The following is a 14,264-nucleotide window of genomic DNA, read 5'->3' on the forward strand; positions in this document are numbered from 1 at the left end:
AGTCTCAGAAAATGTTTAGTTTTCCGCAGAGGAAATCTAATATGTTTTTTCATGTTTCAACCATATTTTTAAAGATATATAGAAGTGCAATAGATTTTCGTAAGTGCTAAATTCATTTTTAAGTTAATAGACTTTATTTTCTAAAGCAGTTTTTTTTTTTTTGTCCTTTTTTGAGACCGGCCGCACCGCGCTCAGCCAGTGAGTGCACCGGCCATCCCTATATAGGACCCGAACCCGCGCTGTGCTCCCAGCGCCACACTCTCCCGAGTGTGCCACGGGCTTGGCCCAAAAGCAGTTTTAATTTTACAGAAAAAATAAACAGGAAATGCAAAGTTTCCATATATTTCCTTTTCCACCCCCTTCAATGTCCCTATTTTTTTGGGTATATATTGATTAATTATAGCTGTTAATATTTATGGGGTACAAAGTGATGTTATGATTTTAGAATATAATATGGAATGGTTAATTCAAGATAATTAACCTGAGGAGTTCATGCATGGGGATCTCGGCAAGGAAAACAAATAGATGTTAAATGTCAAGTAATTTTTTTTCTTTTAAAAAATTTTTATATTGGAACATGGTTGATTGTGCATATCTGTAGGATACAGCATTGACTACCAATACTGTGTGCAATTTGCTTAAATCAAGATAATTAATATACTCACCATTACACAATGTAATCTATGTTTTATAGCCCTATACCAATTTCTCACTAACCCCACTTCCTCCTGCCCTTTTTCCATACCTCAGTTCTGTTATATCCTTTTGAGAGTTCAACAAATTATTGTGATTGTTGTATCTTTCTTTCTTTGTTTTTAAATTTATTTGTTTATTTTTTAGCTCCCACATATGAGGGAGGACATGCGATATTTCTCTTTCTGTGCCTGGCTTACTTCTCTTAACATAATTTTCTCTAAGTTCATCTGTGTTGCTGCTAATGGCATAATTTCATTCTATTTTTTTTGTCCTTTTTGAGACCAGCCGCACTGTGCTCAGCCAGTGAGTGCTGTGAGCGCACCGGTCATCCCTATATAGGATCCGAACCCGCGGTGGGAGCCAGCCCGCACTCTCCCGAGTGCGCCATGGGCTCGGCCCAATTTCATTCTATTTTATGGCACAGTAGTATTCCATTGAGTATATACCACATTTTCCTTATCCAGTTATCTGTCAATGGGTATGTAGGTTGGTTCTAACTCTTGGCCACTGTGGTGAATAGAACTGTAATAAACATGGGAGTATAGGTATTCCTTCAACATGATGATTTCCATTCCTTTGGATATATACCCAGCGGGGGGATTGCTTGGTCATATGGTAGTTCTATCTATAGTATTTTAAGGAATCTCCATACTGTTTTCCATAATGGCTGCACTAATTTACCATCCCACCAACAGTGTAGGAGGGTTCCCTTTTCTTTGCATCCTTGCCAGCATTTGTTATTCTCTGTCTTTCTGGTAATACCTAGTCTAACTGGGGTGAGATAATATCTCAGTGTGGTTTTGATTTGCATTTTCCTGATGCTGATTCATGTTGAGCACTTTTTCATGTGTCTGTTCACCATTCATATATCTTCCTTTGAGAAAAGCCTATTCAGCTCCTTTGACCATTTTTTAATTGTGTTATTTGTTTTTTTTCTGTAAAGTTGTTTGAGTTCCTTGTATATTCTGGACTTTAATCCTTTGTCAGATGTATATTTTGCAAATGTTTTCTACTACTCTGTTGTCTTTTCACTCTGAGATTGTCTCTTTTGCTGTGTAGAAGCTTTTTAGTTTGGTATAATTCATTTGTTTATTTTTCCTTTGGTTGCCTGTGCTTTTGAGGTCATAGTCATGAAGTCTGTACCCAATCCTACTTCCTGGAGTGTTGCCTATATGTTTTCTTTAAGGAGCTTTATTGTTTCAGGATGTATATTTAATTCTTTAATCCATTTTGAGTTGATTTTGGTATATGGTCAGAGGTATGGATCTAGTTTCATTCTCCTACATATGAATATCCAGTTTTCCCAGCACCCTTTGCTGAAGAGGCAGTCTCTTCCCCAGTGTGTGGACTTGGTGCCTTTGCCAAAGAACAGATGGCTGTAGGTGTATGGGTTCATTTCTGGGGTCTCTATTCTATTCCATTGATCTGTGTGTCTGTTTTTATGCCACTACCATGCTGTTTTGGTTATTATAGCTTTGTAGTATAGTTTAACATCAGGTAGTTTTATGCCTCCAGCTTTATTATTTTTGCTCAGGAATGCTTCAGCTATTCGTGGTCTCTTGTTATTCCATATAAATATCTGGATAGCTTTTTCCATTTCTGAGAAAAATATCATTGGAATTTTGATGGGGATTGCATTGAATCTGTAGATAACTTTGGGTAATATGGACATTTTAACAATATTAATTCTTCTGATCCAAGAGCATGGGATATCTATCCATCTTCTTGTGTCTTCTTTAATTTCTCTCAACAGTGGTTTGTAGTTCTCATTATAGAGATTTTTCACATCCTTGGTTAACTTTATTCCTAAGTATTTTATTTTTTGGGTGGCTATTGTAAATGGGCCAGCTATCTTGATTTCTTTTTCTGCATGTTCACTGTTGGAGTATAGAAATGCTACTGATGTTTGTGTGTTGATTTTGTATCCTGCAACTTTGCTGAAATCATTTATCAACTCCAAGAGTTTTTTTGTAGAAGCTTTAGGCTGATCAATCTATAGGATCATGTCATCTGGAATCAGGGATAATTTGACTTCATCTTTTCCAATCTGGATGCCCTTTATTTCCTTCTCTTCTCTGATTGCTCTAGCTAGTATTTCCAACACTATGTTGAGTAGGAGTGGTGAGAGAGTGGGCATCCTTGTCTAGTTCCTGTTCTTAAGGGAAAAGCTTTCAGCTTTTCTCTGTTCAGGATGATATTGGCACTGGGCCTATCATATATGGCTTTAATTTTGTTGAGATATTTTTCATCTATACCTAACTTGTAGAGAGTCTTTATCGTGAACAAATGTTGAATTTTATCGAATGCTTTTTCAGCATCCATAGAGATGATCATATGGTTTTTGTCTTTGATTTTATTGATGTGGTATATCACATTTATTGATTTGCATATGTTGAACCAATATTGCATCCCTGGGATGAATCCCACTTGATCATGATGTATAATTTTGTGTATGTGTTGCTGTATTCTTTTAGCTTGTATTTTATTGAGGATTTTTGCGTCTATATTCATCAAGGATATTGGCCTGTGGTTTTCTTTTTTTGTTGCATCTTTGTTTGGTTTTGGTATCAGGGTCACATTTACCTCATAGGATGAGTTTGGGAGAATGGCCTTTGTTTCAACTTTTTGGAATAGTGTGTAGAGAATTGGTATCAATTCGTCTTTGAATATTTGGTAGAACTCTGCAGTCAACCCATCCAGTCCTGGGCTTTTCTTTGTTGGGAGACTTCTGATAACAGCTTCAGTCTCTTATTGTTATTGGTCTGTTTAGGTTTTCTGTATCATCTTGGCTCAGTGTTGGTAGTTTGTGTGTGTCCAGAAATTTATCCATTTCCACCAGATTTTCTAATTTGTTGGCATATATTTGTTTATAGTAGTCTCTAATGATTCCTTGTATTTCTGAGGTATCAGTTGTAATATCACCTTTTTCATTTCTAATTTTTTTATTTGGGTCTTTTTTTCTTGCTTAGCCTTGCTGAAAGTTTTTCAATTTTATTTATCTTTTCAAAAAACCAACTTTTTGTTTCATTGATCTTTTGTATCATTTTTGGGGTTTCTATTTCATTTAGTTCTGCTCTGACCTTAATTATTTCTTTCCATCTACTAACATTGGGTTTGGATTGTTCTTGTATTTCTAGTTCTTTAAGGTGAAGTGTTAGGTTGTTTACTTGCTATCTTTCCATTCTTCTGAAATAAGCATTTAATGCAATAAATTTCCGCCTTAGTACTGCTTTTGTAGTATCCCACAGGTTTTGGTATGATGTGTCATTATTTTTATTGGTTTCAAGAAATTTTTTGATTTCCTGTTTTTTTTTTTTTCCTTTTTGTCTTTTTTTGTGACCGGTAACGGGATCGCAACCCTCAGTGTCGTGCCCGCACCGTGACCGGCAATGGGATCGCAACCCTTGGTGTCGTGCCCGCACTGCGCTCAACCAGTGAGCGGACCGGTCTGTATATGGGATCTGAACCCTCGGCGGGAGCGCCGCTGCACTCCCAAGTGCCGCACTCTACCGAGTGCGCCACTGGGCCGGCCCTGATTTCCTGTTTAATTTCTCCTTGGATCCATATGTCATTAAGTAGAATGTTATTTAATTTCCATGTTTTCATATAGTTTCCAGAGTTTCATTTGTTATTGATTTCTAATTTTAATCTATTGTGATCTGAGAAAATACATGAAATATTTCCAATTTTTTTGAATTTGTTGAGAATTGATTTGCAACCTAATATGCAGTCTATCCTGGAGAATGTTCCATGTGCTGATGAGAAGAATGAATGTTCTGAGGTTGCTGGATGGAATATACTGTAGATTTCTGCCAAGTCCAGTTGGCCTATAGTGTCATTTAGATCTTTTGTTTGTCTATTGATTTTTTGCCTAGATGATCTGTCCAATGTTGAGAGTGGGGTGTTCATGTTCTCCGCTATTATTATAATAGTGTTTCTCTCATTCTTTAGATCTCATAGTTTTTGCTTTATAAATCTGGCTGCTCCAATGTTGGGTATGTATATATTTATAATTGTCATTTTTTTTCTGGATGGATAGATCTTTTTATCATTATATATTGGCCTTCTTTATCTGTTTTTATGGTTTTTGCTTTAAAGTCTATTTTATTTGATGTAAGATAGCTACTCCAGGTCGTTTTTCATTTCTATTTGCATTGAATATCTTTTTCCATCCTTTCACTCTTAGTTTATGTGTCTTTACAGGTGAGGTGAGTCTCTTGAAGGTAGCATATTGTTGGGTCCATCTTTTTAATCCAGTCAGCCAGTCTGTGTCTTTTGAGTGGGGAATTTAATCCTTATACATTTAGAGATATTATTGAAAGGTGTTGATTTACTCCTAGCATTTTACTGATTTTTGTTTAGATGTCTTAAGTATCTTTTGTTCCTTTCTTTCTGATTTACTGCTTGTCTTCTGTGTTTATTTGTTTCTTGGCGTGGTAGATAAACTATTTTTTCTCTTTATTGTTAGCATTTTTGTTTTACTGATGGATTTTGTTCTTTCTTGAGTATTCTTGGCAGTGATGGTTGTTTTTCTAGTACCAAACCCAGTGCTACCTTGAGAATTTCTTGTAAGGCTGGTCGTGTGGTAGTGAATGAACTCCTGCAGCTTTTGTTTGTCTGAGAAATATATTATTTGTTCTTCATTTTGGAAGGATAGCCTTGCTGGGGTAAAGTATTCTTGGCTGACAATTTTTGTCCTTTAGTATTTTGAGCATGTCACCCTATTCTTTTCTGGCTTTTAGGATTTCTGATGAAAAGTGTGATGTTAGTCTGATTGGGGCTCCCTGATAGGTGACTTGATGCTTCTCTCTTGCAGCTTTTAAGATTCTCTCTTTGTCTTTGAGTTTTGCCAGTTTGACTATAACATATCTTGTAGAGGACCTTTTTGGGTTGAATATGTTTGGGGATCTTTGGGCCTCTTGAATCTGAAGATCTGTGGCTTTCCCTATACCTTGGAAGTTTCCCACTACTATTTTGGCAAATATGTTTTCAATGCCATTTCCTTCTTCCTCCATTTCTGAAATACTCATGATTTGGATATTTGAGCTCTTAAGGTTGTCTGTTATCTTTCTTAGATTTTCTTCAATTTAAAAAAAATTCTCTTTTCTTTTTTGGTCTGCCTGTGTTAATTCAAACAGCCTGTCTTCAAGGTCAGAAATTCTCTGTTCTGCTTGTTCTAGCCTGCTGCTTAAACTCTCTTTTGTGTTTTTTATTTCGTTGAGTGAATCCTTCAGCTCCACAAGCTCTGCTACATTCTTTCTCAGGGTATTAATTTCTTTCTCCATTTCTTCTTTCAGGTCCTGTATATTTTTTCTCATTTCATTGTGTTGTCTGACTGAGTTTTCTTGTATCTCATTTAGTTTTCTTAGAATTGTTGCTCGAAATTCCTTGTCAGTTATTTCAAGGACTTCCTGTTTTGTAGGATCTAGAGTTTGAGAATTATTTTCCCTTGGTGGTGTCATACTTTCTTGACTTTTCATATTTCTGGTATATTTCCTTTGGTGTTTAGTCATTGTGGCAGGGGGTATGATGGTTCACTCATTCCATCCTGATGTCTGGCCTGGATCCCCAAGGGACTGCCAATTCTGGGCAGTGGGGACTGGCTTGGGCTAGAGGTCCTGCAGTGCCTGCATGTTCTGGCATGGCTGACTTGGGGTGTGTGGGCCTTGTGGCTCTCAGGCCTCTCTGGGCAGCAGGAACTGACCTGGGTTGGGGTTCCCATGGCTCCTGTCTATTCCAGCATGGCTGACTTAGGGCATGTGGGCCCAGCGGCTACAGGCCCTCTCTGAGTGGTGGGGATTGGCCTGGGCCGGGGGTGCCCCAGTGTGCAGCTCCTGCTTGTTCTGACATGGCTCCTTTGCCTATTTTTTAATTGGATTATTTGTTTTTTTACTGTACGGTTCTTTGAATTCTTTGTATATTCTGGATATTAATACCTTGTTGAATGTATAGTTTGCAAATATTTTCTCCCATACTGTAGGTTGTCTTTCCGCTCTGTTGATTGTTCCCTTTGCTGTGCAGAAGCTTTTTAGTTTAATATAATCCCATTTGCTTATTTTTTCTTTTGTTGCTTGTGCTTTTGGGGTGTTATTCATAAAGTGTTTGCCCAGTCCTAAATCCTGGAGTGTTTCTTCAAAGTTTTCCTTTAGTAATTTTATGGTTTCTGGTCTTATATTTAAGTCTTTAATCCATTTTGTTTTGGTTTAGGTATATGGTGAGAGGTACAGGTCCAGTTTCATTCTTCTGCATATGGATGTCCAATTTTCCCAGCACCATTTATTGAAGAGGTAGACTTTTCCCTGATGTATGTTCTTGTTGCCTTTGTCAAAGATCAGTTGGCTGTTGGGCCGGCCCGGTGGCGCACTGCTACAGTGCGCTGCTTGGGAGCGTGGCGGCCCTCCCGCCAGGGGTTCGGATCCCACATACAGACTGGTTCCCGCTCACTGGCTGAGCGAGGTGCGGGCGCAACACCGAGGGCTGCGATCCCGTTGCCGGTCCCGGTCCGGTCCGGGCGCGACACTGAGGGTTGCGATCCGTTGCCGGACATGAAAAAAAAAAAAAAAGACCAAAAAAAAAAAAAAAAAAGATCAGTTGGCTGTTAAATATGTGGGTTGATTCCCAGGTTTTCTATCCTGTTCCACTGATTCAACCTTCTGTTTTTATTCCAATACTATACTATTTATAGCTTTGTAGTATTTGAATTTGGGTAGTGTTATGCCTTCAGCTTTTTTTTTTCTTCTCAGGATTGCTTGGGCTATTCAGGGTCTTTTGTTGTTCCATAAAAATGATAGTATAGCTTTTTCTATTTCTGTGAAGAATGTCATTGGTATTTTGATGGGAATTGCATTGAATCTATACATTGCTTTGGGTAGAATGGACATTTTCACAATGTTAATTCTTCCAATCCAAGAGCATGGTATGTCATTCCATGTTTTTGTGTCCTCCTTCTTAATTTCTTTCAGTAGTATTTCATTGTTCTCATTGTAGAGATCTTTCACCTCCTTGGTCAAGTCAATTCCTAGGTTTTGTTTTTTGGGTTTTTTTGTAACTATTGTAAGTGTGCTTGCTTTCTTGATTTCATGTTCTACTGGAGTATAAAACTGCTACTGATTTTTGCATGTTGATTTTGTATCCTGCAACATTACTGAAAATGTTATTCAGCTCTAAGAGTTTTTTGGTAGAGTCAGTAGGTTTTTCTATATATAACATCATGTCCTCTACAAACAAGACAGTTTGACTTCATCCTTTCCAATCTGGATGCCCTTTATTTCTTTCTCTGCCTAGTACTTCCAATACTGTGTTAAGTAGGAGTGGTGACAGTGGGCATCCTTGTCTTGTTTCTGTTCCTAAAGGTAAAGCTTTCAGCTTCTCCCCATTCAGGATGATATTGGTGATTGGTTTGTCATAAATGGCTTTCTTAAAAATTGCCATACAAAATCTTTTTATTTCTATGAAGAAGAATTTATCAGGTTTTTATTTTATTTTCTGGATTTTTGAGTCATGGTTAGAAAGGCCTTCCCACTTCATGGACATAGAGGACATTTAAAAATTATTTTCCATGGAAACTTTTGAACTTGTCTAGCTTCTTAAAAAGGTTGGTATTTTTATTAGAACCACATTATATTTATAAATTAACTTATGGAGAATTGTTTTGTTTTCCAATCTCAGATATATTGTCTTTCCTTTCATTGTTTCTTTCAGTGGTTGTTTCTTTCATATAGGTTTTGTAGTTATTGATGACTTTCCTAGGTTTTTAAAATCTGTGCACTTTGGGTGACAGTGCTGTGTCAGCGCAGGCTCACTGGTTGTCACACACGCACCACTCTTGTGGCAGATGCTGATACGGTGGAGGTGTGGGGGGGCGGGCAGAGGGTATACGGAACTCTCTCTACTTTCTGCTCGATTTTCCTGTGAACCTAAAACCGCTCTAATGCTGGCTTTGGGTTAAAATGTGTGTGTGTGTGTGTGTGTGTGTGTGTGTGTGTGTGTGTGCGCGCATGCTGGCTTTGGGTTAAAATGTGTGTGTGTGTGTGTGTGTGTGTGTGTGTGTGTGTGTGTGTGTGTGTGTCGCGCGCGTGCAGGTACATGTGTACATACATGCCTTTGTCTGTATATAATATTAAGGCAATATTCATGGATTCATGTTATATCAACAGTTTGAATAACAACCTTACAGCTTTTATGGGAATGATCATAAGTGTAGAACTGAGGCGAAACTTTTGAGGGAGGAAAAGGAAACAAAAAATATTGAAGAACTAAATCAATAAATTTTGATAGCTGATTTGATGTGGGGTGAACACATCAAAGGGTGGCAGTATAAAGAAAAAATAAATATTATTGAGCTCATCATCAGTATGCACAGAGTTTTAGAGGAAGTCTTAGGACTTGTAAAGACAGGGGTTTATTAAAATACCTGTTGGAGGATCTACTTTGGCTGAAGAAAGGGCATCTGCAGGCTTAGACATTGAAATGTAAATCAAATGTTGGGTGTTAGGAGCAAATACTTGGAAACAAGTGCCAGAGGGCTTAGATATAAACAGTATCTGAGCAACAGAATAAAGGCAGCTGTGGGGAGACACTGCATTTATGAAGTGAAGTGCAATTGTTACAGAAGGGGCATTTCACATTGAGAGTGGAATACCAAGATTTTTCACACACATCCTGGCACGTTTGTTTTGGTGAGGGCTCTAAGGATGGCAGTTTATATTTGGAATGTCCATACTTTAGTGGTTGAGAGTATGGCTCTTGATTCAGACCACCTAAGTTCACATTCTTCAGTGCACTTGTTAATATTGCTACCCTGAGAGAATTACTTATACTTGCCATGTGATATTTATTTGTTTAATAGAGCTAAAAATAATACCTAGTTCTCTGGTGTGTTTTGAGGATTAAATGGGATAATTCATGTAAGGCTTTGACAATAGTGCTATTATTATATGACAGTTTATATGGGCCCATACTCAAGTCTGAAATAAAATTGTTTAGTTGTACAACAATGAAGGCATTCCTATAAAAAATTGCTGGGCTTTTCTACATAGTAAGGACAAATTTTTAATCCATAGATTAAAACTGTCACTGTTACTCAACAAAATGTTTTTGATCAAAGCATTTGGTAACCTTAACCAAATGTAATGACAACAGTAAAGTCATCCAAAATTTGGAGTAGTAAGGACAAATTTTTAATCCATAGATTAAAACTGTCACTGTTACTCAACAAAATGTTTTGATCAAAGCATTTGGTAACCTTAACCAAATGTAATGACAACAGTAAAGTCATCCAAAATTTGGAGCCCTTGAATATGTTTTAGAAATCAGAGTATTTAATACAATTTAATTAAGAATATCTTCCAAATTTGAGGCAATTAAGGACATATGGAAATATTATACCTCAATTTACTTCAGACTAGGATTTTATGAACTACAGCCTTAAATATTATCACAATTGCTCAGATTGGAATTGTTCATTAAAATTAATTGTAAATGTATACTTATTTATTTAGTTATAAAGATTATTCAAATTATGTGGGAGCAACATTTCGTGGAAAGATGTGTGTTACTCGTTATTCTGCCGGAATTGCATTGGTATGTAATTATTTAATCTTACTTTAAAAAATTATACATTGAAAAATTATTCAACACAATAGCATATATTTTATACAGTTTACATTTATGTTTGCATTTAGAGATTACATTTGTTTGCTGTTACTATTAAAATGTTGTATTATACAGAAGGAGGAATATTTATAGAACAAGTATCAAATAGATTTTTCTTGTAGACATAAAATTGGAGAAATATTCTAACATAAAATAGCTTCAAAATAAAGACAAACAAAAACTCCAACAAAAATTATTTTAAATGTTTCAAATATTCAATATACAGTATTTAAAAGATTGTTATGTGTAGTTTAAATATTTATAGTATTTATAAATGTGTTATATATAAAAATCATTAGCAAAATTAAATATATCATTTATAGGTAATGTAGCTCTTTGAGCCATTTTCCTATCCCACGTTCTTTTGAGAAACAAGTTTAAATATTGTTTTTTAATTGCAAAATAATTTGTGTTAATCATTTCAAATTTGTTAAGTACATATCAGAACACATAAGATGATTTATGTAATCTGTCATCTTACCATCCAGGTGCAGATGACCATTATTAACATTTTGATTGATACATGTCTTCTGCTTTGTGTCTTTCACTGTTTATCTATTACTGTTAACTCTCTCTTTATATAGTTTATTTATTTATTTTTTTTGCAAAATGAGATTTTTCAGCACATATTTTATTTCTAATACATATTTTTTTTTTACCCAGAAGTAATGCATGTACATGGTAAATTTTTTAAACTACAGTCATGCACTGCATAATGATGTTTCTGTCAATGATGGACTGCATGTATGATGGTGGTCTTATAAGATTATAATGAAGCTGAAAATTCTTATCACCTAGTGACATCATAGCTGTCATAATGATATAGTGCAATTACCTTATTTTTTAAAATAAATTCAGTGTAGCCTATGTGCACTGTAAAGTCTGCAGTAGTGTACAATAATGTACTAGGTGGGCCTTCACATTCACTCGCTGACTCACCCAGAGCAACTTCTGGTCCTAAAAGCTCCATTTATGATAAGTGCCCTATACAGGTTTCCCATTTTTTATCTTTTATATATTTTTTCCTGTACCTTTTTTATGTTTAGATACACAGATAGTTGCTATTGTGTTACAGTTGCCTATGGTATTCAGTACAGTAACCTCTGTATAGGTTTGTAGCTTAGGAGCAATAGGCTCTACGTATGTGTAAGTACACTCTACATTGTTTGTAGAATGACAAAATCGCCTAATGACAATCAGAACATATCCCCATTGTTAGGTGACACGTGACTGTATAGATACACAAAGCAAAAAAATCATAATGAAACTCTCTCCTTTATCCCCTTGATGTAGTCCTATTAAAGAATTTAAGAGTTCTTTTTTAAGTTCTTCTATTGGTTAAATTCATTTATTTAAAAAATATATTCCATGACCTCTATTTTGATTTATAAACTGTAGAAAACATTGGTAACATTATATTTGACATATTTATATTTAGTGCATTTAAGTATATGTGAGAGTACTTCAGAAAGTTCATGAAAAATGCAATTAAAAGATAATGCAAATCTTTCCACGAACTTTTTTTTTTTTGTCTTTTTCCGTGTCCGGCAATGGATCGCAACCCTCAGTGTTGCCCCCGCACCGGACCGGGGACCGGCAACGGGACTGCAACCTTCGGTGCTGCCCCCGCGCCTCGCTTAGCCAGTGAGCGGGAACCGGTCTGTACGTGGGATCCGAACCCTCGGGCGGGAGCGCCGCCGCGCTTCCCAAGCAGCGCACTATCCAGTGTGCCACCGGGCCGGCCCCCTCCACGAACTTTTAAAAGTACCCTCAGATATATTTAAATATAGGTTCTTATATTTTCATTTTAAATGACATCTATATACCTTAGGCAATATACACTGATCGCTTGCTTTGAAAAATAAGGGATGTAACATAGTTGTACACTTCTATTTGTTATCAAGATTTATAAAATTTTAAATTTTTTTCTAGAGGATTTTCATACTTTGTAGATTGAGGAAAACATTTAACCAGTAAATCTTATTTTACAGTATTATGTGTGTGTGTGTATATATATCAAATATGAAATTTTGAATAAAGAAATCTATATTTCTTATGTCAGTAGACTTTTGGTGGTTAAAGGAGGATATTTTAGGAATTAGGATCTAATGGGGTATCTTACATTTTTTCTAACTTATTTTACTCCTTATGGGCAAAACCAACTGCCGCAGAAAGTTAAATCCCATGTTTCTTTCTTGGAAACCTTGGCTGTTTTTCTGGAGTAATTTTTGACTTGGTTCTTTTTTTTTTTTTAACACAGTGCATATGAATGGCAAACATTGAGTTATTTTATTAACGAAAGTACTTTTATTTTGCCACCACATTTTATCAATAATTTGGCCAGTTATAGAATCCTAGTTCTAACATGTTTCTATGTTAACATTTTGAAGATTGATAAATCATATTTTTGCCAAGTTATTATGAAGTGAAAGAATGGCAAGGAAATGGAGCATGTATGTAGGGGAATTTGAACTGTTTAAGGAAGGGAGAAGTAAATAAGTTGGAAACACTGAAAATGTGGCGGGAACACCAGGGGTTGGATCTTCTGGTGGGTACATGGGTTGCTGAAGTCAAAATGATATGGCAGTGATCGGGCAAAAAGCAGGTGATGAGGGTGCGAGGTGTAATTACTAAGAGGACGAAGGTGTTGCGATTATTGGTAAAGGTCTGTTGACAAGGCCCAGAGTGTGAAACACAGGAACGAGTGGCTGAGGGAGGGTGTAGCGAAAATCGTCGGGGAAGACAAATTCAAGGGGTGAGGCTTTCATACAGCTTTTATACTTTTACAAAGCCAAGATAATCTTGAAAAACGATAAAGTGGAGAAACATATAGTAGTTCACACCAGGACTTATTATAAACCTTAAGTAACTAAGACAGACATAGACAAATATACCAATAGAACAGAGTAGAGAGTTCAGAACAGAAGAAAATGGATAGATTATACTAAATTTTTACAAAGGTGACAAAGTGATATACTTTTAAGTGGTTGGTCTTTTTGATAAATGTAACTTCATTGTGATCTGATGCTATTCAAAAGATCTAGGTAGATTGTAGAGCTGTATGTGAAAGTTAAACAATAAAGCTCCGGAAGGTTTAAAAAAAGGAGCATCGCTTCATGACTGCGGGGGTGAGGAATGAACACAAAACGGGGTGCACCTGGCACGTACCAGATGTTCTAGAACTAAATCTAGTCTGTAAATCTAACCAATTAACAACTGCATTACCTCACATAGTTATCATTTTTGCAGTTAGAACAATTAACATTCATTCAGCATTTTCAAGAAAACAATATGTCATCAACTATAGTCACCACGCTGTACAAATATCTTTTGAACATATTCTCCCATCTAACTGAAAATATGTATTCTTGGACCAGCATCTCCCTAACTTCCGCTCCCCAGCCTCTGGTTGCCACCGTCATTTCTACTTCCACGAGATCAATTTTTTAGATTCCACAGATGAGTGAGATCATGTGGTATCTGTCTTTTTATGCCTGGTTTATTTTTCTTAATGTAATGTCCACCAGGCTTATGCATGTTATCGCAAATGGCAAAATTTCCTGCTTTTTCATGGCCGAATAGTACATATACACCACATTTTCTGTTTCCTAGAACACATATTCTGTTGTACTGTGGTATTTATCTATCTCTGTCTTAATTACTAAAGCTTTATAATAAGTCTCGACATAAACTACCATACAATATATGGCATTTTTCAAGATTATCTTGGTAGTGTGAAAGTATAAATATAAACCTTTGTAAAAACTTTAGTCCTTTTAGTTATCTTTTGTATGATAGTATATAGAATAATATATATACACCACATCATCTTTATCCATTCATTCATTGAGGGACACTTTTTTTTTTTTTAATTTTTATTTTGTCAATATACAATGTATATGATTATTATGGCC

At 36.1% G+C, this 14,264-nt stretch overlaps 1 protein-coding gene across 1 annotated transcript in view; it reads left to right on the forward strand.

The window, feature by feature from the left end:
- The window catches only part of ADAM32 (ADAM metallopeptidase domain 32), a gene marked incomplete at its 3' end in the record, with an annotated part of 141,628 nt that overhangs the window by 93,847 nt on the left and 33,517 nt on the right, over window positions 1-14,264 (forward strand). Inside the window, exon 11 of the mRNA XM_008567823.1 lies at window positions 10,197-10,278. Coding sequence (XP_008566045.1) covers window positions 10,197-10,278 — 82 coding nt within the window. The remainder of the gene's footprint in view (window positions 1-10,196; window positions 10,279-14,264) is intronic.

The sequence above is a fragment of the Galeopterus variegatus genome, unplaced genomic scaffold (genome assembly GCF_000696425.1).
Source record: "Galeopterus variegatus unplaced genomic scaffold, G_variegatus-3.0.2 Scaffold348, whole genome shotgun sequence".
NCBI classification, from domain to species: Eukaryota; Metazoa; Chordata; class Mammalia; order Dermoptera; family Cynocephalidae; genus Galeopterus; species Galeopterus variegatus.